The 25,164-nt window shown below is 40.4% G+C and overlaps 1 protein-coding gene across 6 annotated transcripts in view; it reads left to right on the top strand.

Moving 5' to 3' along the window:
* The window catches only part of scap (SREBF chaperone), a 32,247-nt gene extending 7,106 nt beyond the window's left edge, over window positions 1-25,141 (top strand). For 5 of the 6 annotated variants that reach the window (XM_025911613.1, XM_003450299.5, XM_025911612.1 and 2 more), the window contains 21 exons: window positions 835-955; window positions 1,323-1,480; window positions 1,955-2,175; window positions 3,978-4,083; window positions 4,844-5,016; window positions 8,519-8,645; window positions 10,362-10,474; window positions 10,564-10,658; window positions 10,816-10,914; window positions 11,387-11,599; window positions 11,866-12,251; window positions 12,724-12,873; window positions 17,047-17,248; window positions 17,758-17,873; window positions 18,441-18,984; window positions 19,078-19,163; window positions 19,395-19,477; window positions 19,679-19,845; window positions 20,032-20,112; window positions 20,284-20,490; window positions 21,252-25,141. In XM_025911613.1, coding sequence (XP_025767398.1) covers window positions 835-955; window positions 1,323-1,480; window positions 1,955-2,175; window positions 3,978-4,083; window positions 4,844-5,016; window positions 8,519-8,645; window positions 10,362-10,474; window positions 10,564-10,658; window positions 10,816-10,914; window positions 11,387-11,599; window positions 11,866-12,251; window positions 12,724-12,873; window positions 17,047-17,248; window positions 17,758-17,873; window positions 18,441-18,984; window positions 19,078-19,163; window positions 19,395-19,477; window positions 19,679-19,845; window positions 20,032-20,112; window positions 20,284-20,490; window positions 21,252-21,497 — 3,694 coding nt within the window. In that variant the 3' untranslated portion in view covers window positions 21,498-25,141. The remainder of the gene's footprint in view (window positions 1-834; window positions 956-1,322; window positions 1,481-1,954; window positions 2,176-3,977; window positions 4,084-4,843; window positions 5,017-8,518; window positions 8,646-10,361; window positions 10,475-10,563; window positions 10,659-10,815; window positions 10,915-11,386; window positions 11,600-11,865; window positions 12,252-12,723; window positions 12,874-17,046; window positions 17,249-17,757; window positions 17,874-18,440; window positions 18,985-19,077; window positions 19,164-19,394; window positions 19,478-19,678; window positions 19,846-20,031; window positions 20,113-20,283; window positions 20,491-21,251) is intronic. The other variant, XM_019364532.2, reaches the window with a different exon arrangement.
* Window positions 25,142-25,164: the final 23 nt, after the last annotated feature.

The following is a 25,164-nucleotide window of genomic DNA, read 5'->3' as shown; positions in this document are numbered from 1 at the left end:
AGAAAGTCAGCATTGCATTAATTGAGAATAAAATTAGTTGTTAGTTGTAGCCTGAGTGGGAAGCTTGAGGTGCTCTGTCTCAGCTAAAATCCCTATTATAAAGCTGATGAAGGCACATTTGATTACTTTTGGCTGAATTCGAGATAATTTAAGGCATAAGAAAAAAATAAAAATGTAGTTCTTTTTTTTTAGAAGGAATTGACTTCCTTTGATAATTTTGTGATGACTTTTTTTCCATTTTAAGTAAGCACCAAGAAAGTGGGCATACATCCAAAACACTTCAGAGAGTCTTTTAAAAGCTTTATTCCATCCACCTCTGTTGCCACCACCAACTCAGTCTTTCAAGTATTTTTCAGGGTTGCTCAACACTATCATTTCAAACTGAACATGCTTCCTCTACATATAGACACATGCAGAGAAGGAAGGAAAGAAGGGAGTGGTTTGGTTCTCAGATGAAGTTTGTTTTCTTGAAGACCTGCCCATTTCCAGGAGAACTAGGGAGCGGGTCTCTCCGGGTTGCACGTGAAACTTAATCTGGCAGGAAAAGCCAGAGGTGCTGGTTTCATCTACTCAGAAGTGTTGCAACATGCATCACAGGGAAGCACTCACCGTTATCGCGGCGGCTTCATTGGTCTGTAGTGTATAGCTGTCTGCTGCTTTCTTTGAAGGCATGTGTGTGGGTTTACGTTACAGTGAGAATGATGTCTTTTCCATTTATTAATGAATGAGCAAAAGGATGTAGATGCATAAATATAAGTTGAACTAAATTCCTTTGTTCCTATTGTTTGTCATTTGACCCCCCTCCCTCCATTCTCTCCATTCTCTTCCTGCTAGCTATCCGTTATTGAGGCTCCCCTTGCCTGGGACGGGTCCTGTGGAGTTCACCACAGGGCTGCGAGACTACAGCGTTCCTTTCCATGAGCCTCAGGGTGACTTTGGAGAGCGCCCTGATTGGGTAGGAGAAAAAACATAAAATCCATAAGATTCTGTATTTTTGTACTGTTTCTGACTATCACCTTTGTTACATTTCCTTAGGGTGTGTTTAAGCTATGACATTCTAACCTGAAATACATTTTAATCTTAAGCTTGAATATTCAAAAATGATGGCTAGGCAAAGCTGGAGGCTCATAAATAGTAAAACAGTGGCTCTCACGATTTGTCAGGACTAGTTTTAATCTGCTGTAATAAGGGGAATAAGAAACAAAGAATACGTTTTTAGTTAATATTGAATACTAATATTAAAATCAGTCAGCAGTAGTAGCTGGTTCATTGTACTTGATCACCATCGGTTTATTAATAAGTTGCCTACATGTTTGCCGTAGTACCGGGGTCCTCCGGTCGCCTACATCCAGCAGGTGTTGGTAAAGGCAGCAGTGTCTCCATGGGACAACAGCCTGGTGCCGGTGGATGTCTTTCGGTCGCCTCTTGGCCGAGTCTTCAATCTGCTGGAAGAGATCCGCAACCACGTTCACTCCGACAGGTAAGCTTGGGTGACGGTGGTAAAAGACGCATTTACAGTAACACAATGAAAAAATACTACATTATGAAGTGTAGTCTAAGTATAAGGAAGGACTAGAGCAGAGGGCTGTGGAAGGAAAGCTGTGAATGAAAAGCTTCTTTGAATTTAGTGCGGGGGGGGGAGATAAACATCAATGACCTTGAGTTATTGATCTGTTGTAAACTACAAAGTTTATGGTTTGTTCTGTTTGACTACTCTACTGTATCAATGATAGTTCCTAGAACAGTTTGCTTTGCTTTTGTGCTTCTGGTTTCAATTAAATATTTGTTTAATTATTTTTACATTAATGATTTATTGCAATTCAATAGTTTTTTAGTTTATTTAAATCATTTATTCCAGAAGTATTCGGTATCCGTGAGCTGTACTGCATTGATTTCCTCGTCTTTTCTCACACCTCCTCTTGTCTTTACCGCTGTCTTGTTCTTGTCTTGTCAGCTCCGGCATTCGCAGTCTGGAGTCTTTGTGTCTCCAGGTGACAGACCTGTTTCCAGGGTTACGGCGGATGCAGTCGGTGCTGCCAGAGCATGGCTGCCTTCTTGTTTCTCCTGGCAACTACTGGCAGAACCAACGGGAGCTGTTTGACTCGGACCCTGACCCCTTCAAGACCATCCAGAAACATGAACCGAAAGGCTTGCACACCTCAGCGACATTGCGAGGTAGTAATTGGGAAAGCTCTGATTCAATAGTGGCCTCCCCTCATGTGTGGGGGTGTGTGCAGTAGGTTCTGTGTACAGTATTGCTAACAAACCATTCCCTTGACAGACCTTTGATCGACAGGCGAGTACATAAATATAACTCAGTTTGGTCTGCTACCAAATTCTACTCAGAAAAAGCCCTTGGACATTTCTCTTTTTGAGGTTCTACTCACATTCCAATAATTGTTACTGTAACCAACTGTGTGACTTGTGTGATCACTGCGTACCCTGCCAAGGAGTGGTTAAGTGAAACGTGTTCAGACCAAGTCTCTGTCACAGTCCACAGAGCATGTGGTGTCATCCTGAAGCATGCCCAAGATTAGAGCTTCAGTGCTTCCTTAACTGGTGCTTGTGAAAATTGATGTATTAAGTAATGAACAAATCTTAATACAATAGGACATTGTCATTGTGTCCGAAACGTTCTCACGCTTGTCAGTAGGCGTGGGAGCATTTTTTATTTTGACAAAATCTGAAAGCTCCAGTCCAGCCTGTGTTCTTATTGCTTTTTGCCATGCAATGATCCATGAGATGACTAAATTCATTCTGAACTACAGGCATTTTTAAATCGAGTCTGTCAGAAACTGCCATTGTTGATCACCATATTGAATACCTCGTGTCTATTGTATAGTCTGTTAAAGAGCAGGGGAAAAGAATGTGTTATACTCTGACTGCCTTGTTGAAAGTAGTCTGCCATCATTCAGCACGAGTAATTGTCGGTAGTAGTGAGCAGGGGATTAGTTGTATCAGCCAACTAAGAGGCTTTCGTATTGACAGAGAACAAGCAGTTTAATTCCTTGGGAACTTATTGAATTCTTTTAAAAGGCTACCCACTGACATAGTGAACCAAGTTTCCCCTTCAGCATTTTGACACATCTGCCAGTTCAAGAGATATTAAAGATGTAGTCAGGGACAGCTTGGTTGTCAGATAAAGTTAGACTGATGTGCTTGTTCACACTGAGCTGACTCAAGGCTTGTCAGCCTGGTTACATTTGGGGATTATATCTCAGCTGCTCTTGCAGGGCAGGGGAGCCCCAAACTCCACCAGGTACCCAGTGTAAAACGTATAACTGTGAGAGATGGCAGTCAGTGAGGATGTGTGTGTTTTTTGAGGTCTTTTTGTGAACGTATGGATGGATCTGAGTTTAGTGATTGTGTTCCAGGCTTACATTTTAATGGCTTAGTTTTTAGTTTTATTGCAGTTGCCGTTTTGGTTCTTGAACTTATTTACTCCTTTATAACTTCACCCTCATGTCTGAGACCAGAGTTGATTGATTGATTTGCTTTTCGAGTGAGCTTCAAGTTGACATTTAACTTCATTATTCAAACCAGGATGTTGTCACTTAGGGTTTTGGGGGTTTTGGGGTTTTTTTGTTTTGTTTTTTTTTTAACAGTGAGGTATTTTTCTGCTTTTGTGTGTGCTCCTGATCGCTAAGATGTTTCCTTGTGTTGTGACTAAGATCAAAAGAACTTGGTGACAACAGCAAATTTCCACAAAACTTTCTAAGCCTAAAACTGCTCTAAAACGTCACTTGACTATAGTTCAGTGCAGCAGCTAATGAAGAACCTGGCTGTCCTTACTTTTTTTTCTTGTTTTTCTTATAAATAAGTGGTAACTGTATCAGTTCTGACGCAGACCTAAGGGCTTGACTGCTGATGACTAATGAATAAGCAGTGGTCAACCTACAGTGATCTGTAAAAATGTGGTCTGTTACTAGAATATGAAGAGTCTATTTACATGAAAATGTTTACTGTGTGTGTTTTAGACTTGCTGTTCGGGGTTCCTGTGAAGTACTCGGGGGTCAGTCACTACAACAGGAAGAGGGTAGTGACGTACACAATCACTGTAGTTCTATCCAGTTATGATGCAAGGTGAGTTACAAATGCAATAAAACAGAAAACTAAAAGGCAGTTCTATTTAAATTTAGTTTTAAGGAATGTCACTGGAAATTTTTTTTGTTTTGTTTTTCTCCTTTCGTATTTTTGTCATCTCTAACTCTGTGACTCTTGGACAGTAATGTTGGGCAGTAAACTAAATCGTTTACACTAGGCTACTTTAACAATCTCTGTTTAGAAAAAGCTTAAGACACAAAATACACACTTCCTTAAACAGGCAGTGTCATTGTGTAAAACCAAACTTAAGAAATATATATTTTACTAATGGAACTAAATTGAAAAAAAATTGTCCTTAAAGAAATTTAGTAAAATCTTCGGAGAAGAAGCTTGAGGAGGGTGAGACTGGGATGTTTCCATGACTTTGAGTCAATTGTCTTTAAAGCGTTTTCTGTTGTGTTGTCTGTCTGTTCTGGGCTTGCCCCTGGTCCAACTTTGTTTCTATACATTAAAAACTAAACTAAAAGAACAAACCATCTCTGGAAACTAACTGAAACTGAGATCTACAAACTAACTCTGGAGCCTGAACAGAGTAGGAGTCTGTGACTTAGGTTTTTTATTTTATTGTATTTCATTTTTCAATAGAACGGCATAAATAATCAGAACTATCTTCTCCTTGGATTAATGCCATCTGTCCCTCGAGGCCAAGTGTCTTTTTCTCAAAATTAAAAATGGAGTGATGAAGTTTGTTACTCCATGTGATGATGATTAATTGTTATTTGTGTGTGTGTGTGTCCAGGTTCCTAGGCAGCCTACGGGCCCGCCTGAAGCAGCTTCACCCATCCGCCAACTGCACCCTCAGAGATGACCACATGGTTCACGTCCACTTCAAAGAGGAGATCGGCATTGCCGAACTCATCCCCCTCGTCACCACATACATCATTCTGTTTGCCTACATCTACTTCTCTACACGTTAGTCCAACTCCCTTTAAATCTGCTTTGTACTCGGTGCAATGTTCAAACATCTCGACTCCCCCCACCACTACCACTTGTTTGCACACCTCGCCACAGTTAAAACTGAAAAGTGCCAGAGAATGAGGGCAAAACTTGCTGTGCCCTTTTGTGTGCACAAGTGTTTGGGTGCCAAGGTTGTCCCTGTCTGCTGCAGGGATAATCCTCACATGGGAACATTGCACACCGCTGTAAGAATGCACCCAGCAAACCATCGGCAGCTTGCCAGCACAAACATTAGCTCAGGGAACAAACACACACACTCGTGCACACAGACACACACGCCATCCAAGTACTCAAATGAATTTTCACCTGCAAGGTGGTTAAATTACTCACAATTGGCTCCTGATGTGCACTTGTAATTGCAGTATAATATTTTAGATAAAGATTCAATGAGACTAATGTTTCTTGATGAACCCAAAAGAGAGCCAAAATTTTCTATAATAATACCAGAACACCTTGTGATCACAGAAAACTTGAGGTAAACACAAGTGTAAGGTTTTATTTTGATGTCAGTATCTCCAAAGCTTCAGAGAAATACCTTGATGTTTATTGTTAGCACATCTTCCTGCTCTTTGCACGTTCATGCTGTTTTGAATTCTCAGTAACACAATATTTGTTGTTAAACAGTGAAACAAGCAAGAAATGACACACAGACACAACCCATTACAATCAATGCAAACACATTTTTTTTTTTTTTTTTTTTTGTTGCTACTAAAATCCTGATATCCTCTGAAAACGTAACCATTCAGACATGTTGAAGAAATGGCTGTGCTGTAATTTTGACCACCAGAGAAAAATTTAGCATGTCGCTTTTTTATAATTCCGATTTTTAGCATCAACAGCTCTTTGACTTTCAGTGTTACATGTGTAACAAACATTCCCTGACAGGGCTCTAGACTGACTCTAGGGAAATTGCAGTCCATACAGACAATATTCATTTCTAAATTATTAACTAACAATCTTGTGCTTAAAGTGCTTTGTCAGTATTGTAGAAAATGTTAAACTTAATCATCATCTTGGCTCCTCTGACGACCTGTTTGCTGCTGCCTGCTGCTGAAAGGCAGTGGGGAGAGGGGACACTTGGGCAGTGCATTTATTGCAGCATATAATGTGTTTTCTGGATACACTGTGCTTTTTCAGCATTCAAAGATTGATGGCACCGTGTCAGAGCTGGCTATGAATTTCACACAGATCAGGCCTTAACTTAACAAAAAAGTTATCAATAGTTCTTTTCATCTTTTCTTATTACCCACAGCTACATCCACTTCTGTCGGGTCTAGGCTGCTCACTAGGGCTGGGTATCATCACTGATTTCTATAATCCATTCGATTCCGGTTCTCAAAGTCCTGATTCGATTCAATTTAGCATCAGACAGTCAGGAATATTATAATTCTGATCATTTATCAGTACTGATACATGTGAGACTTCATCAGAATTGTGAACATCACAGCAGATGCCTTTGTGTCAAAGTAACTGAGAATAAAACACAGAAAAACATGAAGGAGATTTTTCTGGTCTGGCTTTTTATAGCAGATAACCTTAAAAATATTCTGCAATATTCTGCAATTTTGCATAATTTTAAGAAGTTTAAATTTCTTCAGTATTGAACAGCAGAAATTAGGCTTTCTTGTCCGAGGTCATTTAAGTGAAAAAAGAAAAAGAAAAGAAAAAGACAGCGGCCGACAGCGCTGTAAACAACGGTAGACTGGTGGGTAATAAGCGAATGAATAATGCAGAAAACAGAGATTTGAGACGGGAAACTGTTCTTGAAGTACAGAGAGAGAGAGAGAGAGCTGTGCATGAAGTGTGATTTTTATCGTGGTGGAAGCAAAACGGCAAAAGTCAGAGGGAATTCATGACGACATTGATCAAATGTGAAGCGTAGTTTGCTGCTTCTTTTGCTGCTGGCTCGGTGAATTTTGTTTGGCGAGACAAAACCTGCAGCTCAGAATCTACTGCAAAAAGAGGTAAACACAGCGCGGACCCGACGCATCAGAATCGGTGAGCCCCGACGGCGTGTCCGTCTACGTGCCATCGGGTGAGAAAGCCAAGAAAGAGAAAGCTGATTCTGATGTGTCGGGTCCGCGCTGTGTTTACGTCTTTGTGTGGAATCCGTGTACCTGCTCTCGTTTGCTGTTTGGTGGTTGTTGAAATAGTTTTGTGAGCTTTAATCTGAGAATCTGACGTTTCTGGCAAAACACAGTTATATTTAAAAGTCAATTCAGGATTTAATGAATCGATATCGCTTTATTCAAGCTACTCACCTCGTCTGTCCACCTGCACTTTCAACTGGCAGGGCCATTCAGAGAGGTCCCGCCCCTGACTATCTCTGATTGGTTTAGTCCACGATAGGGGCATAATGTGTGTCTGTTGTTGACCACACGGAGAGTTGCAGAGATTTTTTTTGTTTGTTTGTTTGTTTGTTTTTTGTTACCCGAACAGTTGGTCGCACCAGTGCGACCAAATATTTTTTTTTAGTCGCACCATTGAAAAATTTGGTCGCATTTGCGACCAAATTGGTCGCATTCTAGAGCCCTGCCTGACTTTTATGCCAACTGAAAAGTGAAGCAACTTTGATTACACGTCAGAGCAGACTGGGCTGCTAGTGTCTCAGACACAGTGAAAAGTGGTGCTGCACTAAGTACAGTTTAAGGAAAAATTGTATATCTTTTTGAACATTAAAATATGTAAATAAAGGAAAAATGCATTCAAGAGAACTTGGCAGCCACTGCAGTTGTATAACCGGTCTTCATGAAATTCACATTAAACAGTAAAAAGAATTTTATTTAGAAAGTATGATATGAAACAGGGTCTGCGCAGCATTAGACAGTGGAAAGAATGTGTGAGAAAGATGAAGCGTCTTCATTTCTGTTCTCCTGAGGTTCGAGGAAAGCTGAGAGGTCAGAAGGGTCCGCGATGTTTCTTTGCTCCAATAATAAAACGGAGCTTTCTTTCTTCTCATGTGAGAGTCTGTTTAAGTTTCATTCTTATTTTTGATACATCAGGGGGGGTCAGAAAGTTCAGTTATTTGTCTCACCATTGTTTTGCTATCTGTTCCCTTCTGAGAAAGACCTCTCCTTCCAGTCTGGAAAATCAGAGTGTACACTTGAAGCTGCCTTGGAAAACTGTAATTGAACAAACATCTGTTACAACAATATGCAGCTCCTGTTTTATTTTACAGTATAGTCATTTTCAGAATTGTCATTTCAAAGAAAACCTGCAAGTTTAAGAAATGGATAGCCTGTACAGTTTCATTTCATAACTCCTGCATATTTTATCAGCAAGCCTAGTGTTCAGTGTCATCACCTGCCATCTAAAAATTGAATGTTGGAAATGCTTAAACGCCTTCTCCAGATGATCACCATCATTCGATTTAAGAAAAGGTCTGGCTGAGGTTTTGAATAGTTGTGCAGCTAGTTAGTGTGAAGTCCTCAACATATCTTCTTTTTCTTCCTTGCAGGTAAGATCGACATGGTGAAATCTAAGTGGGGCCTGGCTCTGGCTGCTGTGGTCACAGTGCTCAGCTCTCTGCTCATGTCTGTGGGTCTGTGTACACTGTTTGGACTGACACCCACACTTAATGGAGGGTAAAAACCTTTTTCTACATACTTTAGTGTCTGAAGATTACTAAAGGGGTCTGGTCTCTGCTCTTGTTCGTCTGCCAGGAACAGTAACACACATGCCATTTTGGCAGCAGGTGCTTATTAGATTTCAGCCTAAAAATATAAGCCAAGGAATTCAGAGACTGTTTCAAAAATCAGGCAGCCAAGAAAACAGTTTAATCAAGACACAGTAAAAATGTATTTGTTTGCATCACTGAAACCAACTTGGTACTTGTACTTTCATGACTTATACTCATTGTTTCCCTTGATTATACCATAAACATCAAAGCAAGGAATCAGTTTCATTCCAGTCAGTACAATTTTTAAAAAATAAAAAAAAAGGTTTTGTTTTTTGTTTTCTTCTCCTATTTGCATGTAGAAACTAATGCATACGGCATCGTTGTATGTTAGTTAACTGAAGTAACTTCCAGTGCTATTGCACTTATCTTCCACAGTAGCTTTAACTTCAGACTGTAGTGATTAGCACTTGAATGTTCCTTACACTTTTAAGTGCATGAACTGTTTTTACAGTACATTTTCTGTTTTATGAATGCTGTTAAACCAGCCTAAAAGCTGTCTTGATGCATGCTCAATCATCCAGGTAAGGAAGTCCTAAAAAATTGATTCTGTTCATCTGGACGTAGCGTTTTCAGGAAACTGTCCAAATGAACAGAATCAACTCTTTGCGGCAGCCTGAAAACACTTACTAGCTAACATTTTTAAGAGGCTGAAGGATGAGTTTAACTTGTGAATCACCACTGAAATTATGTCTGCAGTAATTTCATTGTTCTCCTGCTCTTATTGACATTCAAATATCCTGTTAATGTTAACTGCTCCAGCTGGCTGTCAGTTATATCCTTATTTTTACCAGCTCACGTGCATGTACCTGACTTTTGACTTTCCTCTTCTTCTGTATTGATTGCACATGGAGTTCTGTTAATGATCACTTCATGTAGGCAAACAGTGGGTTAGTGGCTATGAAAAAAGGAAGAACTCGGTGTGGAAGTGGGATGGACTAAAATATGGGGCAGATGTATTCAGATACTGACGTTTAATGGTTGTCCAATCGTGAGCTGTTTATTAGGAAGCAGACATCGTGGCGTGACAATGGTACTGTTACCCAGCCACTAAGATCCATGCAAGTCCTCCATGGGCTGTGCATGCCCAGGCCATGTGCTTGCATAAACACACATCAAGGCCAACGTACCAAAACTATGAATGCAACATGCAAATCTACAGAGTCATGATCGACTCCACACACAAAGCTGGTGAGATAGTGATACAGATACTGTTGGGTGTGTGTGTGTGTTTTATTATGTACAGTGTTACTGAGTGTGTGTGACCCAGTTATACACTTACCTCATCTAAAGCTTATCTATCCTGTCAAACTAATCTGTCACACATACTAATCTCAGGGAAATTCCCAGCTGTGTGGGCCAAGAATTAAAAAATAGAAATTGAACCCTAAATGACTGATTTCATAACTAAAAACAAAACAAAACATAGGAGTGAACTACATATATTTACTCGGTGCCTTGGCAGCTGCATTATTAAGTCTTCATTATTAAAGTCAATTTAAAGTACTTTTGTGTTTGCAATTTAAACAGAATTCCACACAGTGGTAATGTGGTGAAAGTGTAACTTACCAAAGATAACAGTACTCAAAGTTGAGGGTATTTTATTTTATTTTTCTCCCTGCAGTGAGATCTTCCCTTATCTGGTGGTGGTAATCGGGCTGGAGAACGTCTTGGTGCTCACCAAGTCTGTGGTTTCCACCCCTGTCGACCTCGAGGTCAAACTGCGCATAGCTCAAGGTAAGTTTGGAGAATGTAGTTTGGTCATGGCTTATTAAATATTGAGTATTCTTTATTTTTCCCCTGATTGTTGGTCTGTGTTTTTTCAGGCCTTAGTAATGAGAGCTGGTCTATCATGAAGAATATGGCCACTGAGCTGTGCATTATCCTCATCGGATATTTCACTCTTGTGCCAGCTATCCAGGTAAGAGGACAAATGCTAGAAATGTTGCAGGAAGTGCACCAGGAGAAAACTGTAGTTAAAGTTATTTTTATCAAATAAGCAAAGCATAATGCTAAATCAAGCCAGGTGGGAAATGCTTCTATGTGGTTAATGTCTCTTCTGCTTTTTGGTTTTTTAGGAATTCTGTTTATTTGCTGTTGTGGGGCTGGTGTCTGACTTCTTCCTGCAGATGTTTTTCTTCACCACTGTGCTATCTATAGACATTCGCCGCATGGAGGTGAGAAACGCATATGCGTACTTTCAAATCTTTTTTTTTTTTTCCCCACAGTTAATAATATGCTGGACTCGACATTAGATTTAAGTAACAAGAGTTTTATGTGTTGTAAACCTTTTGTGCACCAAGCAAGAACTGAGTTTAAAAGTCACTGTCTTTATATTTTCAGCATGTATTGTGAAGTGTTTGTTATTATTGTTTAGTTTTTTTTATATATATATTTTTTGGCCTTTTAACTGGTTTTATTGGATAGATACAGTGAAGATTGACTGGAAAGCAGAGAGAGAAGTAAAGACATGCGGCAAAGGGCCACGGGTCGGACTCTAACCTGAGCTGGCCACTTTCAGCCATGCAGCATATGGTTGCCTGCTTATCCGACTGAGCTAAACTAGCCCCATGTATCATGAGGTTGACTTAAAGTACGAAAAGCGGTGTTAAAAAGAAAAAATGTGTGAACCTCATTATTTCTTTTTAGCTGGCTGACCTGAACCGCCGCCTGCCAGCGGAAGCAGGTATGCCTCCACCCAAGCCAGGCCCCCTGCGTACACGTGAGGTACCCCCTCCACCACGACCCTCTCCGCATACAATCACTCTGCAGACCCCAGCCTTTAGAAACTTGAGGCTCCCCAAGAGGCTGCGTGTGGTGTACTTCCTGGCTCGCACACGCCTGGCTCAGCGCATCATCATGGTGAGAAGACAAATTCAGAACTGACTATAAATGTTTTTGTGCACTTTGCTGCCATTTGTCTTCAACTGTCAGCTTCTAAAAACGAATTCTCTCACACAATGGCATTTAGGTAACAAAGACTGACAAGATCTTTTTTATTTATTTATTTATTTTTGGTGAATGTCTGTTTCAGCTTTAAAATTAACAGAATAACTTTTATAGTCTGCAAGTTTACTGCTGTGCCTACATAAAGCCAATAATTGACCTTTTTATTTTTTCATTTTTAGGCTGGCACAGTTATCTGGATCGGTATCCTTGTATATACCGACCCAGCTGGAATCCGCACCTACTTGGCTGCACAGGTGTCTGAACAAAGCCCCTTAGGCGACACCGGAGGAGGTGGTCTGCCCCCACACCTGGGAGTGGCCCCAGTTTTTCGAGGTGGGGATCCTACCAGCACCTTGAGCATCCATCGTGCACCAGATCCAACTCCTTTACCTGAGAACCAATCGCAGGGACATCATGGCCCTCCAAGGGCGGGGCCCATTCCACAGTCCCCACCCGCTGTACCTCAGATCACCTGGGGGGAGGAGGATGAGGAGGGATGGAGGAGACTGTCCTTCAGGCACTGGCCATCACTCTTCAGTTACTACAACATCACTTTAGCAAAAAGGTGAGTGCTGCTGAGACTTTTTTGTTGTTGTTGTTCGTCAGTCTGTTATTTTCTTAATTGGAGTTGATTTTACACTGTAGTGGAGATCTCAAATTTTCCATGAAAGCAAGTGAAGCAGTTTAGATTTTCTTGCCTCATTATGATACTGGTGCAGCATAATGTGTTGATTAATTCCCGGCGTGTATGTGATGTTTCTGCAAAATGAAATGCTTATATCAACTCGATATAAAAGATGGACAAAAAGAATCACTAATTTCTGCCAGCTATTCTCCACATGGAAAATGCAGCTACAGACCAGTAACATGCTTCAGTTATGTGCTTATGCGTTGTCCAACAAACACTTTCCCACTTTAAAGGTGTAAAAGGCAGGAACAATTCTTTTTTCTTTTTTTTTTTCTTAATTCTTTAATTAATTCTGCTTCGATTTTTCTTTCAGCTTCATTATGTCCACTATGTTATTGTCCTTTTACAGGTACATTAGCATCTTACCTGTCATCCCAATCACTGTTCATCTGACACCCCAGGAGGCCATTGACGCACGTCACCCTCAGGACACGAGACACCCTCAACCGCCCATTCCCAAGATTTCTGCTGACTTACAGACAGACCTCACCCTCTACAAGTTAGTACTCAGAAAGACAAAGACATCTACCCGCTTTAAGTTTGAAATGCCTCACAAACTCTTTGATAAACCTGGATGCCTTAAGGTGTTAAAAGGGTAACTTTTGATTATTTAAATCCAGCAGATTTTCCATCAGTGTGGCTACTTGAGTTGTTTGCCCCTACTATTCTAGAGACTCACATTGAAAAGGACGTTTCTCAAGGCAACATAAGCCTCCTACAGCTCTCCAAACAAGAAATGAAAGGATTTGTGTGAAAATGTTGATCTGACCAAGTATATGCATCTAGGATCTACAGCCGGGGCAGCTTACCACCTGTTGAGTCATGTTCATCCCCGCTTGTTTGGGTTCTTGTTGTTTTGGGTACTTTCCTGCTGTTATTAGAAGTTCATGAGGAAGTTATTTATGTGCTTAAAGAAATAAGGGGAAAATGCTGAAATGTCAGAATCCTCTGAATGCTAAATTACCAAAAAAATTTTCTGCCATAATTAGTATGGGAAAGAAGGTACAGATGAACCATTGTTTTTATGAGTTCATATAATTTTTGTTTTAGACAAATTACAAAGAAACATAATCTTCTTAGCCTAATTTAATGAGTGATATCTTTTTCAGCCCCGGCTTTTCTTAGTTTCAGTTCAGTTTAACAATCACTCTTTTTGCACATGGTTAGAAAAAAAACAAAAACCTTGACGTCACACAGCTGAGTGTAAATAGGGGCCACAGCAGGTAAAGGACCTTGACCTTCGTGCTTTGTACCAGTGTGTCATTGAACCGATTGTACCTTGGACACTGAAGCCTTAAGTTCCTTCTGCAGTTTTGCTGAAGTTGGAGCAGTGAAGTACAATAGCATTTAGGGCATTTAAGCCATTCAGGTTTAGTTTTCCAGACATGAAATAACATAATTTTGGACTAAAAGCTTCTTTTTTTCTTTTCTTTTCTTTTCTTTTCAGCTGCAGTCTTAGTCTGTCTGTGAAACTGCTCTTGGAGGTCTTGCAAAGAGAAATCATGACACTTGGATTTTTCTTTTCTCAAAATCAAAAACATTTTTTAAGTTACTTTTAAACTGGTCAGTGCTGTAGATGTGTTTTCCATTACAGTATTTAAGTTGACATAACACAGAAGGGAGTAAAAGAGCACCTACGTTTCATGCTTTACTTAATGTTCACTGTGTTGCTGGGCTGATGGTAATCTTCTTTTATGTGAGGTGAAAATGCAGTTTCTTTGTGTGTATTCTAATAATGCCAGGGGTCATCTCTGTCTTTAGCAAGTATTCATACTCTCTAACTGGCCAAGCCTGGCTGACTGGTTTACTTTACAGGCTTTGTCAGTGTTTTTTGTGGGGCTTTTTTTCCTTATCCTAGCAGGTGACACATTCAGGGACAATGGGCTAATCCTGTGTGGGAAGTATTTACTGTACAAGAATATCTTAGGAATTTCTTCAGTGTTGGCATAGACTTCAGTGATGACTTTGGTCAGAGGTCAAAGTCACAGTGAAAAATACAGTTTTAGACATAATTGCAGAAACTCTCACTACAACTAGAATAGCTGTCAGTGACATGGCACATTTAAGCTCACCCCCAGTCTACAATAGTACTTAAGGTACAACACCATTAGAAATGTTGTTAGATTTTAGATTTTTATTTTATTTTTATTTTGTAGTATAGCAAATCACTCTTAAGACTAGAATTGTTCTTTTACACAACAATGATGAGCGATATCACAATATCAGTCCAATAAAGCTGCCAAAATGGTAAGATAATGTTCTTTATCTTAGAGGGAGGTTCAGAGACACCGATTCACTCTCCTTTCCAGCTTTATCAGCTTATATCAGCTTATAACAGCCTCATCTATCTGCCACAACAACACTGTACCGTGTTGTGTAAACCAGTCTGTCACCTTGACATAAGTGTGATGTTTTTGGTCGTCTTTGGACTGCAGATATGAATGCTATCAGCAGTTTGGTCAGGGTCGTGACCTTCACAGTTGGGAAGTGGCAACTGACATCAACACTGGTTTAGATAGATGGAAGGCCAGACTGATAAAGGTGTTACCAGAGAATTCTCTGTACTTTTAATCTGGAGCAAAGATCTTTACATGTAGAAAACAAGTCAGCGTAGCCTTGTCTTGTTTAAGAGAAGCTTTGAACTGTATATAAAGTCTCTCATCCTACTTTTGTGTGATCATACACATGACCGATTTCACAGACTAACACAAGAACAGCTTTCCAGTGTTCCTCTTAACACGAGGAATCGTTCTCTTTTAAAAGACATGGGGAATTTATATTTCCTTTTAAAACCATCTTGAACAAAAGCAACTTTAAACAGGAAAAAAAAAAAAGCTAAAATAAAAAATTGTGCAATCAGTGGTTAAAGTTAATGATACAGTTTGAACCAGTTAATACTGACTCAATCTATTTTTGATTTTACCTTGGAAAACTGCTGGATGTTTGTGTGAAGTAACCATAGCGTGTAATAGGTCTGAACACAGGATTAGAGTTCATCATTTGGGCTGTTTCTTCTTTTTTTTAAGAGTAACATCTAAAATGAGTTAAAAAAACCCCAAAAAAAACAAAACTACATGGCAAGGACTGAAATACAAACTCAAGATTCATAAAATCTTTTTTTTTTTTTTTTTTTTTTTGTTGCTACAATTATAACATTTGATTCAAATATCTTGTGAAATGTATGTTTAAAAATCTTCCAAACTAGTTTCATTGACCTTTCAGCTGTTCATTATTTCAGTTCATACAGATGTGGACACATGGTAGAGCTCTTCACTGCCATTTTTCTACGTCGATGTATGTAGGGATAATCGCAAACCTACAAAAACATTATCAGCTGGATTTGCAGCTCATTCAGATTTAAAGAGCTTCATAGGAAGTTTCTAGCATGGTAACTCATTAGCTTACTAACTATGGTGGGTTTTTTTTGTTTTGTTTTGTTTTGTTTTTCTTCTCTTCATTCTCATTGCTGTTCAAAAATCCCACTACATCATCACCAGAAACCAATGAGCTGCACATCTCTCTCACAAGTGGCTACAGTCCAAAACGGAGCTAAAAGAAAGTAAATATTTTGCCATTTATATTGTGAACATGAGTAAAACTGCAAATAAATGGCGATGTTGCCCCAGAAGTGCTGGATGTGTAAATAAGCAACTGTGTGCTGACGAGTTCAGTGTCAATGTTGGTTCCCCAACTCGTTTCTGCTGCCAGTAATTCTCCTATTATTGCAGTTAAAGTGTTTTTTAAAAGCTAACAGAAGTACACAGACTGCTTTGTTTATATTTGTTTGTGCATGAGTTTAAATGATGTCAGGGACTTTAGATGGATTTTAGTCATTGGAAAACTAATGGCCAATAAAGTAGCCATTAGCACTACTAGGAGCTCTTTTTCTGAACTGAGGAGTTTGTCCCATATTTGGCCTGTTTGTAGAACAAGATTACTGACTGTGCATCAGATGTTTTTTGCGATGTTTGTCTCCCTGTACAGCTGCATTTCAAAAATCCTGGCCGTCAAAATGTTGCCTTCATGGGGGAAAGGGTTAAAGCTTTACTTTCACATTACAGATGTGTTTTTTTTTGTTTTTTTTTTAGCAGAGAAAGTCAACACTCCTCTGCCAGGTTATCATCACATTAACTCCACATTCCACAGTAGAGCTGGCACATACGCTCTTTCATGGTTTTTCTTTTGCGAGCGGTCAGTTCCACATATTGTGAGTTAGATTTGTACTGTTGTACTTGTTCAACACACAAACTATATAAACATGTGAGTGAGCAGCTGCAGAAGAATGTTTTAGGTAAACCTCGAGATCTGTTATCCTGTTGTCAGTTATGAACAGTTTCTCATTGTGCTGCTTGATTTTGGTAAATCTTTATACACGAGTTGGGCTATTTACTCATCTGACTGTGAAAGTGTCCAGATAATATTTTAGGAAACCTTAGCATCTCCACAGTATTTTGTTAGAGATACAAAGGCTGTTAAAGATGTAGAGCTTCAATTAAAAGGGTGAATTCATGGAACAGATGGCACACGACAAATCTGCAATACATTGAAAAATTCTGTAAAGGAGTTGACGAGCATCTACAGAAGTTCAGCTTCTGTGTGGTTGTTTCTGGTAAATGTGTTGTAGTGTGGTGGCGCTGCACTCCTGACTCCTTTGTGTTGTCTTTGGATCCAGGGTGGCAGCTCTGGGCCTGGCTGCAGGTGTCCTGCTGGTTCTGCTGCTCTTCTGTCTGTATCGCGTTCTCTGCCCACGGAACTACGGTCAGAATGGTGTCCCTCACGGGCGGCGGCGGCGAGGGGACCTGCCCTGTGACGATTACGGCTATTCACCACCTGTCAGCGAGATCTCACCACTGCTGCTGAGGGGCCACAGTATGGTGAGACTAAGATGGACACACTGCTCTCTTTGTTTGTCCATCAAACAAACTCATTGGTCAAATTTATTTGCACACTCCCTCTTTCCCTTGTCTTTTTTTTTTTTTAAACAATGTTAGTTAATTTGTATTCCAGATGTATTTTAAGACCAGATCTCATCTATGTGTTGCAGATAAATCCAATGTTAATGAGTTCAGTTGCAATGATTCAGACACTGTAATTATATAAAATCTGCTTAGCAAATATAGATTAAATGTCAATTTGGAAAAGGAAAGGGGAAAACAAACAGGTGATTCCTATGCTTTTTAGCGATTTTAAAAGATACAGAAATGTGTTTGTGCTGTGTTGAGGTTTAAGCCAAGAGTACACTCACACTTTCTCATAGTACTATACTACAGTACATTTAAAAAAACAAAAATGCTGAATTAAATAAATGTGTATTAATTTCTTTTTTGGTGATCACTTCAGTCTTATTTAAACCAGCTTCCTGCTCCATGTTTCCGTCCTGTAGGATATCGAGTGTTTGGCTAGCGATGGGATGCTGTTAGCTAGCTGCTGCCTGGCTGGACAGATCCGGGTTTGGGACGCACAGACTGGGGACTGCTTGACTGTCATCCCAAATCATGGGTGAGACACTCTTAATATCTTGTTTTAAAAACATTTCAATGCCATATTGATCTCTGAGATGTTTCCAGATTTGCTTTTACATTGTTAGGAATTATTTGTTGTTTTATTTTTCCATTAAGTAAAATTTAGTTTAAAAACAATGTGTCAGTTTAGGAAATTTGAGGCTGAAAATTGATTGTATTAAAGTGAATATGTTGGAGATGTCAGGCAAGGGGAGAAGAGGAAGTCTACAGAGGTTCATGGATGTAGTGAGAAAGGACACTCAGAGGGTTGCTATGACAGAGGATGCTGGGATGGGGTGAGATGGAGGCTAGTGATCATCTGTGCTGACCACTAAAGGGAACAACTGAAAGTAGTAGTCATGATCTGGAATATGCAGTGAGCAGGAACAATCTAGTATTCATGGGTGGTTTTTAGATTATCAGTTTATTTTTGCCTGTCAGACCTTTTGTGTGTTAATGTTTTGCCAGTAAATCTGCAAACATAAAGTCAGTTCATCTCTTCAAGTCATGCCAATGTGGGGGTTTTTTTTGTTTTGTTTTGGGGGTTTTTGTGTCTCCTCCTCAGGCTGAGGCGGAGCAGCAGTAGTGGCTGCTGGGATCACCGGGATGGCTGGGACAGCATGACCGGGGCTCAAGAATCAGAGTGTTTGAGTCCTGAACGAGACATCTTGTTTAATGGAGATGGGCTGACAGAGGACGAGCTCTACCCAGTAAGACGCCGCACCACGCCCAGTCGTCCCACTCTTTTCATTGACCAGCCCGATCTCACCCCGCTCATTGACACCAACTTCACCTCCCAGCCCCCTTCCCACCTGTCCACCGCACCCAGAGCAGGCTTTGATTTTGGAGGACTGGTGGAGCGTGCCTACATGGAGCACGAGCCCCCATCACCATCTGCCTACGCCTCTCCGTCCTCAGCCTCCTCCTCGCCGCCATCAGGCGCTCAACTCCAGAGGAGTCCGAGCTTAGGGGAAGCAGCTACACCTTTAATCCAAGAAAGATCCCCGATGGGTGGGACGCAAGCAGCAGGAGACTGGGAAAGCTCTGTCTGGGCCATGGAGCTCAGAGGGAATCTGATAGCTGCTGGGAGGAGCAGTGGCAAACTGGAGGTTTGTAAAAATTTCATGTCACAGACTCTGAAAAAAGTCATACTCTTGATCCGCTGATGTTTAGAATCACTGTACACTTGCATCTGGTTACAGCTGTGGGATGCAGTGGAAGGGTCGCTACGCTGCAGCAATGAAGACGGTGTTTCTGGGATCACAGCTCTGGCCTTTCTCAACAACAGGTTAAATAGACACATGCTCTAAATCTGCAAAAAATATTTATCAATCATTTTAATGGCACACTAATTATTTATTTTATTTTATGTAATTTCCCAGCCTTTTAAAAGATGTTGCTTGCTCCTATAACATGAGATTGTAACACATCAGATGTATGCTGTATTCAAAAGTGTCTCATCCTACTTGTGGCTACTATGCGCAGCTGTTCTTTATTCTGAGTGTCTCTTCCTTCCCAGAATTGTGGCAGCTAGGCTGAATGGGTCCTTAGATTTCTTCACTGTTGAGATAAACAAACCTCTGGGTCTGCTGCAGTACAGAGGTGAGGCTCGAAATGTTTCTGTATCAGTGTTGTATGAGTGAGTTCGATTTTTAATTGGGGGGGGAAAACGTACAGTATGAGGTATTTTTATTTAAAAAGAAAATGAAATGAGGTAAACTTAAGTGGAGGTTTTTTTCTAGTGTTTTTTTTTTTTTTTTTTTTTTTTTTTCCCCCTCTCCGGTAAATAATTTTTCCCTCCAGGTCCCCCTGGGCGAAGCAGCATGCCTCAGTCTCCCTGTTACAGCAGTGAGGATGTGATCAGCTGCCAGCTCACACGCTCCGTACAGTGTGCTCACCAAAAGCCGATCACGGTGCTGCGTGCAGCTGCCGGTAGGGTCGTCACTGGCAGCCAAGACCACACAGTCCGGGTAACAGACCTGCACTTATCTGTCCTTTTTATTTACAAGTACAACAAATATTGTTTTGATTTCTCATTAAACTCTATAGAATGGATCTTATTGGCAGTAAAAAAAAAAAGAAATATGGGCAAACTCCAAACCAGTCTTTGTCATAGTGCTTTTAATAGATCATCCTTATCTGCGTGTGTTGTTTAGGTTTATCGACTGGAGGACTCTTGCTGCCTCTTTACCCTGCAAGGTCACTCTGGAGGGATTACAGCCATCTACATAGACCAGGTCAGCAATATCCCCATGTCTCGTAACATTTCATATTGTGATAAAGGAGACATTGGTCAATATTTTCTCTAAAAACCGTGGGTCATAATTGTGGTTTTACTTTGGTAATTCCTCTAAGTTGTTTTATGAAACAGTAAATTAGACTCTCAATTACAAACTTTTTCCCCTCAGACAATGGTTCTAGCAAGCGGTGGGCAGGATGGCGCCATCTGCTTGTGGGATGTCCTGACAGGGAGCCGAGTCAGCCATGTTTACGGTCACTGTGGTGATGTCACCTCGCTGGTGTGTACAACCTCTTGTGTCATCAGCTCAGGACTGGATGACCTCATCTGTATCTGGGACCGCAGCACTGGAATCAAGCTGTACTCAATACAGCAGGTACATTTTAATCTCGGTCTCCTTCACATCTTTGTTTTTTTTTAACCCTCTAAAGCCTAACCTGGTGTCAGACAGGTGTTTTGCAATTATTATTTTTTTTCAACAGTGTAATTCCAAAATTCCAACGGTTCCTAAAAGCAGTGGCTGTGCGTTTTTCAGTGACGATAATGGTCCTTACGGTAATCCCAGGCATAGTGTTGCAGCAACCATGCAAAGATGAAGAGTGTGTGTGTGTGTGTGATGGAGCGCTACAGAAATTTACAGACATTTTTACTGTTTGTGCGTGCACGTGTGCGTGTTATTTGCCAAGAATTGGATGTGGCACCCTGCCTGGAATTACCGTAATGACCCTAATAACCTTTTTTTTTTTTTTTTTTTTTTTATAAAAAGGACAGTTGATGCAGGAATTGTTGGAACTGGAAAGCACCGATTCTGCTGTTGAGCTTTCTGTCGTGCTGATTCAGAATTCAGATATCACGCTGTAAATATAAAGGAAGGGAGTTTAGCTCCCTTTAAGCCAACTGTCTCCTGTTTGCATACCCAACTGCCCATACTCAGTGTGATAGTACACGGCTGTATCTGTATATCTGACAGAGACTAAAGAAACTCTCCTTAGTCATCACAAAAGGCTTTCCAAAAGTGTCCTGATTTCTAATCTTTTACATGATAAGCTTAATTTCTCATGAATACAAACAGTAGTTGGAGCCCTTAAAATGCATTTTACAGCAGTCTGTTATCAGCTTCTCTTTTCTTCCCACCAGGAGGTGGGATGCGGGGCCAGTCTGGGTGTGATCTCGGAGTCTCTGCTGGTGACGGGGGGCCAGGGCTGCGTCTCCTTCTGGGACCTGAACTTCGGTGACCTGCTGCAGACGGTGTACCTGGGTCAGAGCAGCGACGGTCAGGGTGTCCGGCAGCTGCTGGTGCTGGACAACGCCGCCATCGTTTGCGACTTTGGCAGCGAGCTCAGCTTGGTCTACGTTCCCTCCGTGTTGGAGAAACTGGACTGAGAAGAGCTGGCAGCTGATATCAGTGGGAACAGTCAAAGCATCCAGTTTTTGCTTTGTTTCGTTGCTTCTGGCGTTTGGATGATGTGCGATCATTAGATACAAGACTATCTGTTTTAACAGGGAGGTGTTTTAAAGTCTGAATATCATGAGGAAAAACTGGCCGTTGAACCTACTGCGTTTTATCAGAGCCATCTTGCTGACGTTACGTAAGGTCACGAGTTTGGTTAAAGTTGGATTTTTCTCACTTGAAGAGAGCCCGCCAGTTCTGAGTTTGTGCTTTTTGTGCACGCACATTTGTTTTTGCAGATCTGCCCTCTATGCTGCTCACACAGGGCGGGGGGAGGCTTGTGACCCCACCCACCCAGAGAGGAGGACCATAGAGCTCCTCTTTGTTTTTTGTTTTCTTTCTTTCTTTTTAATATTCCTGCTGTGCCGAGCGCTCAACAGCGAAGTGCAGCCACAGAGAGCTCGACAGGTCCATCGCCTGCGGGGATGAATTGAGCATGTGCGTGTGTGAGTGTGAGAGAGACTTTGATTGAATGAGTTTAGACCCTTTTTATAGTAAAACTGCTGAGAACAAAAGTTGATTGGTTATGTGTGAAGTGTGCGTTTGTGTGAGGGAGAACCAATGATTACTGTATAAAGTAAACCTCCAGTGGGGGCTGTTTTTATGTCTACATTTATTATTTATTAGCGATACTTTTTTTTTTCCCTTTTTGAGTAACAGTTTGTATATGAATGACTAATCCCAGCTCTTAAATAAGACCATAATAATGTGGAAAAGGTGACTTAAATGTAAGAAGGTGTTTATTTGTTTGGCAGCACTGGGCTTTTGGTTGTTTGTCACAATGAGGTGGAAACACACGTGTGTTTGTAGATTTGGAGGCCGCAGGGAGGCAGAAAGGGTTCGTCCTTTACCCCAACCTCGGCCTCTGACTCTGGGGTTACTGATGCTGTACGAGGGGCTGCTTTTCCCCAGTGTGTTACACCTTCATCAGGCTACCTCCATTTTTCAAATAGCTTGAATTTTGGATGACTGATGTTGCATTATTTTTTTTAAAATACATTCTGTGCTTTAGAGATTTTTTTTTTTTTTTTTTTTTTTTTTAAATAATCACCGTTTAGCCATAACTTGTTCACCTGATATCATTTTCAATCCACGATCTTTAATTCAAGCCACAAAGGGTGACAAAACCTTGTCTACTACATAGATCACGTTAGATAGACTGTGTGTATATTTTTAGTTTTTGGTATGTTGTTGATGCACACTTAAGTAGAGTTTGTCCTGAAACTTGTTCTCTTCTTTCAGCGACCAGGTGGTAAAAATGTGAAGGAAGGTAACAGTGAATGCATCATTTCCCTAATTTTGCATAATAGTACATTTTAAAACAGTTTGCAGTATTGATGTTGGATATTTCACATCAGGAATGGGTTTCAGATGTAACCTTTTGAAAACTTGGACCTGATACATGTGACACACTGTTCAGATGATCTTTTCCTGAAAAACGCACAGTATTATATCACGCATTTTAATGTCTTTTTAATTGGACTAAATAGGAAATTTCAGTAGTATTTTCAGTCAGTTTTTCCACTGTTAGTCATATGGTTGCTCTCTGTCAGGTATGAATGTTTTCACAAACAGTTGCTAGACGCCTTAAGAAACCAGACAAAAACAATGCATGTCAATCATTGTTTTGAGTAGCGTGTATAATATGAAGCTTCTGTCTGAACATCGAGTTAAGAGCCTGTTGTCTCAATTTGTAGTTTCAAAGAAGTCTGAGTGGGCAGCAGAACTATTTTACCTATCCTGTTAAAATATAACTCTGGCTCATTAACTAGTTTCAGTTATGTTTAATCATAATAATCAACTACTATTACTTTTAAAAAGTCCCTCCATTTTTCACTTTTATTCAGCTGAACAGGAATAGCGGTTTGACAACCAGTGTGTTTAAAATGCAGTTGAATTCAGTTTCCACTTGCAGAAGTAGCAGCTTTCCACATTCGTTTGATTCCCTGTAGAGTGTTTAAACAATGACACATCATAGACAGTTGATGGTTATGGAGAAACCTGAAGGTAAAAGGAAAAAAAAAAAGTTTTTTAGGTCCTTAAAGTCTGAACTTTTGTACTTATTCTGCACACAGGGTGAAAATCCTGTCAATACTGAAACTGTTAAATTCTTAAACCCAACAAGCCAAGTATTTATGAAAGCAATGCATTTTTCAACATTTAACCCCTTCGTTTTTGAGTCGGTGCCTGAACTTCACCTTTTTACTCTGGGTAGAAAGAATGCAATCCTGCAGGTTAGAGATTTTTCTCTGACGCCAACAACATCCAGAATGTCCAGAATGTATTTTCTCCCAGTCGTCATCTGTTGTTTCTGTCTGTATCTACTGAATGTCGTCTCAGAAAATCCGTTAAAAGACCTGCACCTGATCCCTGCGGTCACAACACTAACTCCTTTCATCTCTAACCCTCTCTGTTGTACAAGCTCACACACATTTTTAGGCACTTTGTTTTTGCAATTTCAGCTTGTATGCAGGAGAGTCGGATGTAACTGGACTTAAAGTTCACACCTGCAGCGCTGTTAAACACGCACGTGACATATAGACTGCAGCGCTTGTTCCTCTCGGATGCAGCGACCAGAGTTTCTTTTCCAGAAACAAGCAGATGATTATCGTATGACTTTTACAACTGTAGCATCAGTATTCACATTTCAACTTCTGAGACGAATGGCACCTCCATCACAGAGGCCAGTAATGTGATCTTGCTGCTGTGGCTGTTGATTTATTAGCTTTGTGGTTTCTGTTTAGTTGAAAGCTTTAGAAATGGGGAATGTTTTGTTTTTTTTTAGATTTCAGTTTCACATGTGTTTTCTAGAAATGTGAATTAAAGCTCAAGTTTGATATTTTGGGAAACTGTATTTGCTTTCTTGCAGAGTTACATACTGACGAATGTACACGGTGACTGTGTTAGCAACTCCAGTTAACTCTGCTTGCTGTTTTGTGGTTCCGAGAAGTTGGTCTGAAAACTGCAGCACTGAAATGTCAAGGAGTTACTCTATATTCAAAGAAACTGTCAGAGCTAAAACGGCCTATTTATTGTGCTATTCGGTGATCACAAGGGCTCTATGATGAGGACATTTTATAGTGTTGTAAAACAGAAATCTTACATTTCTAAAACAGGTGAGAAATTGCCAAGTGTAGTGTTGCAGGCACAGTTCTTCAGAAATGTGACCCTGATTCTGTCATGCTTTAGTTTATCTGTCCATGATCATTTTCATGTGCAGATAGTTTCCTTTAACCGTGTTTTCCAAAAATCAAAGTCAAAAGGTCGAGAAATTATATATAAGAAAGATGAGAACTTGTGCCGTGTTACTCAAACCAAAAAGTTTGCGGCAGCATCAGTTTCCTCTGCCAGTAAGCGTGTACGCACGTTTTCCAAAATGTCAAATGATTCCTTTAAAGTTGAAGGGTGGGAAGGTGGGTTGGTGTGGCGATTGAGTTGAGTCACTGCTTTTTCTGAATGTTTCTGTTTATAAAGATGAAACTATGCCTTTAATTTTACATTGCTTCATACCTTTCCATCTCGTTGCAGCCGTCACGGCACCATATCAAGAGTTTGGATGCAGCAGCGACCTTTTTAATCATTTAGGTTAAAATAATAAAT

Source organism: Oreochromis niloticus, linkage group LG11 (assembly GCF_001858045.2).
Source record: "Oreochromis niloticus isolate F11D_XX linkage group LG11, O_niloticus_UMD_NMBU, whole genome shotgun sequence".
Classification (NCBI taxonomy): Eukaryota; Metazoa; Chordata; class Actinopteri; order Cichliformes; family Cichlidae; genus Oreochromis; species Oreochromis niloticus.
The sequence above is the reverse complement of the archived record's forward strand: the minus strand, read 5'-3'. Positions and strand labels throughout refer to the sequence as shown.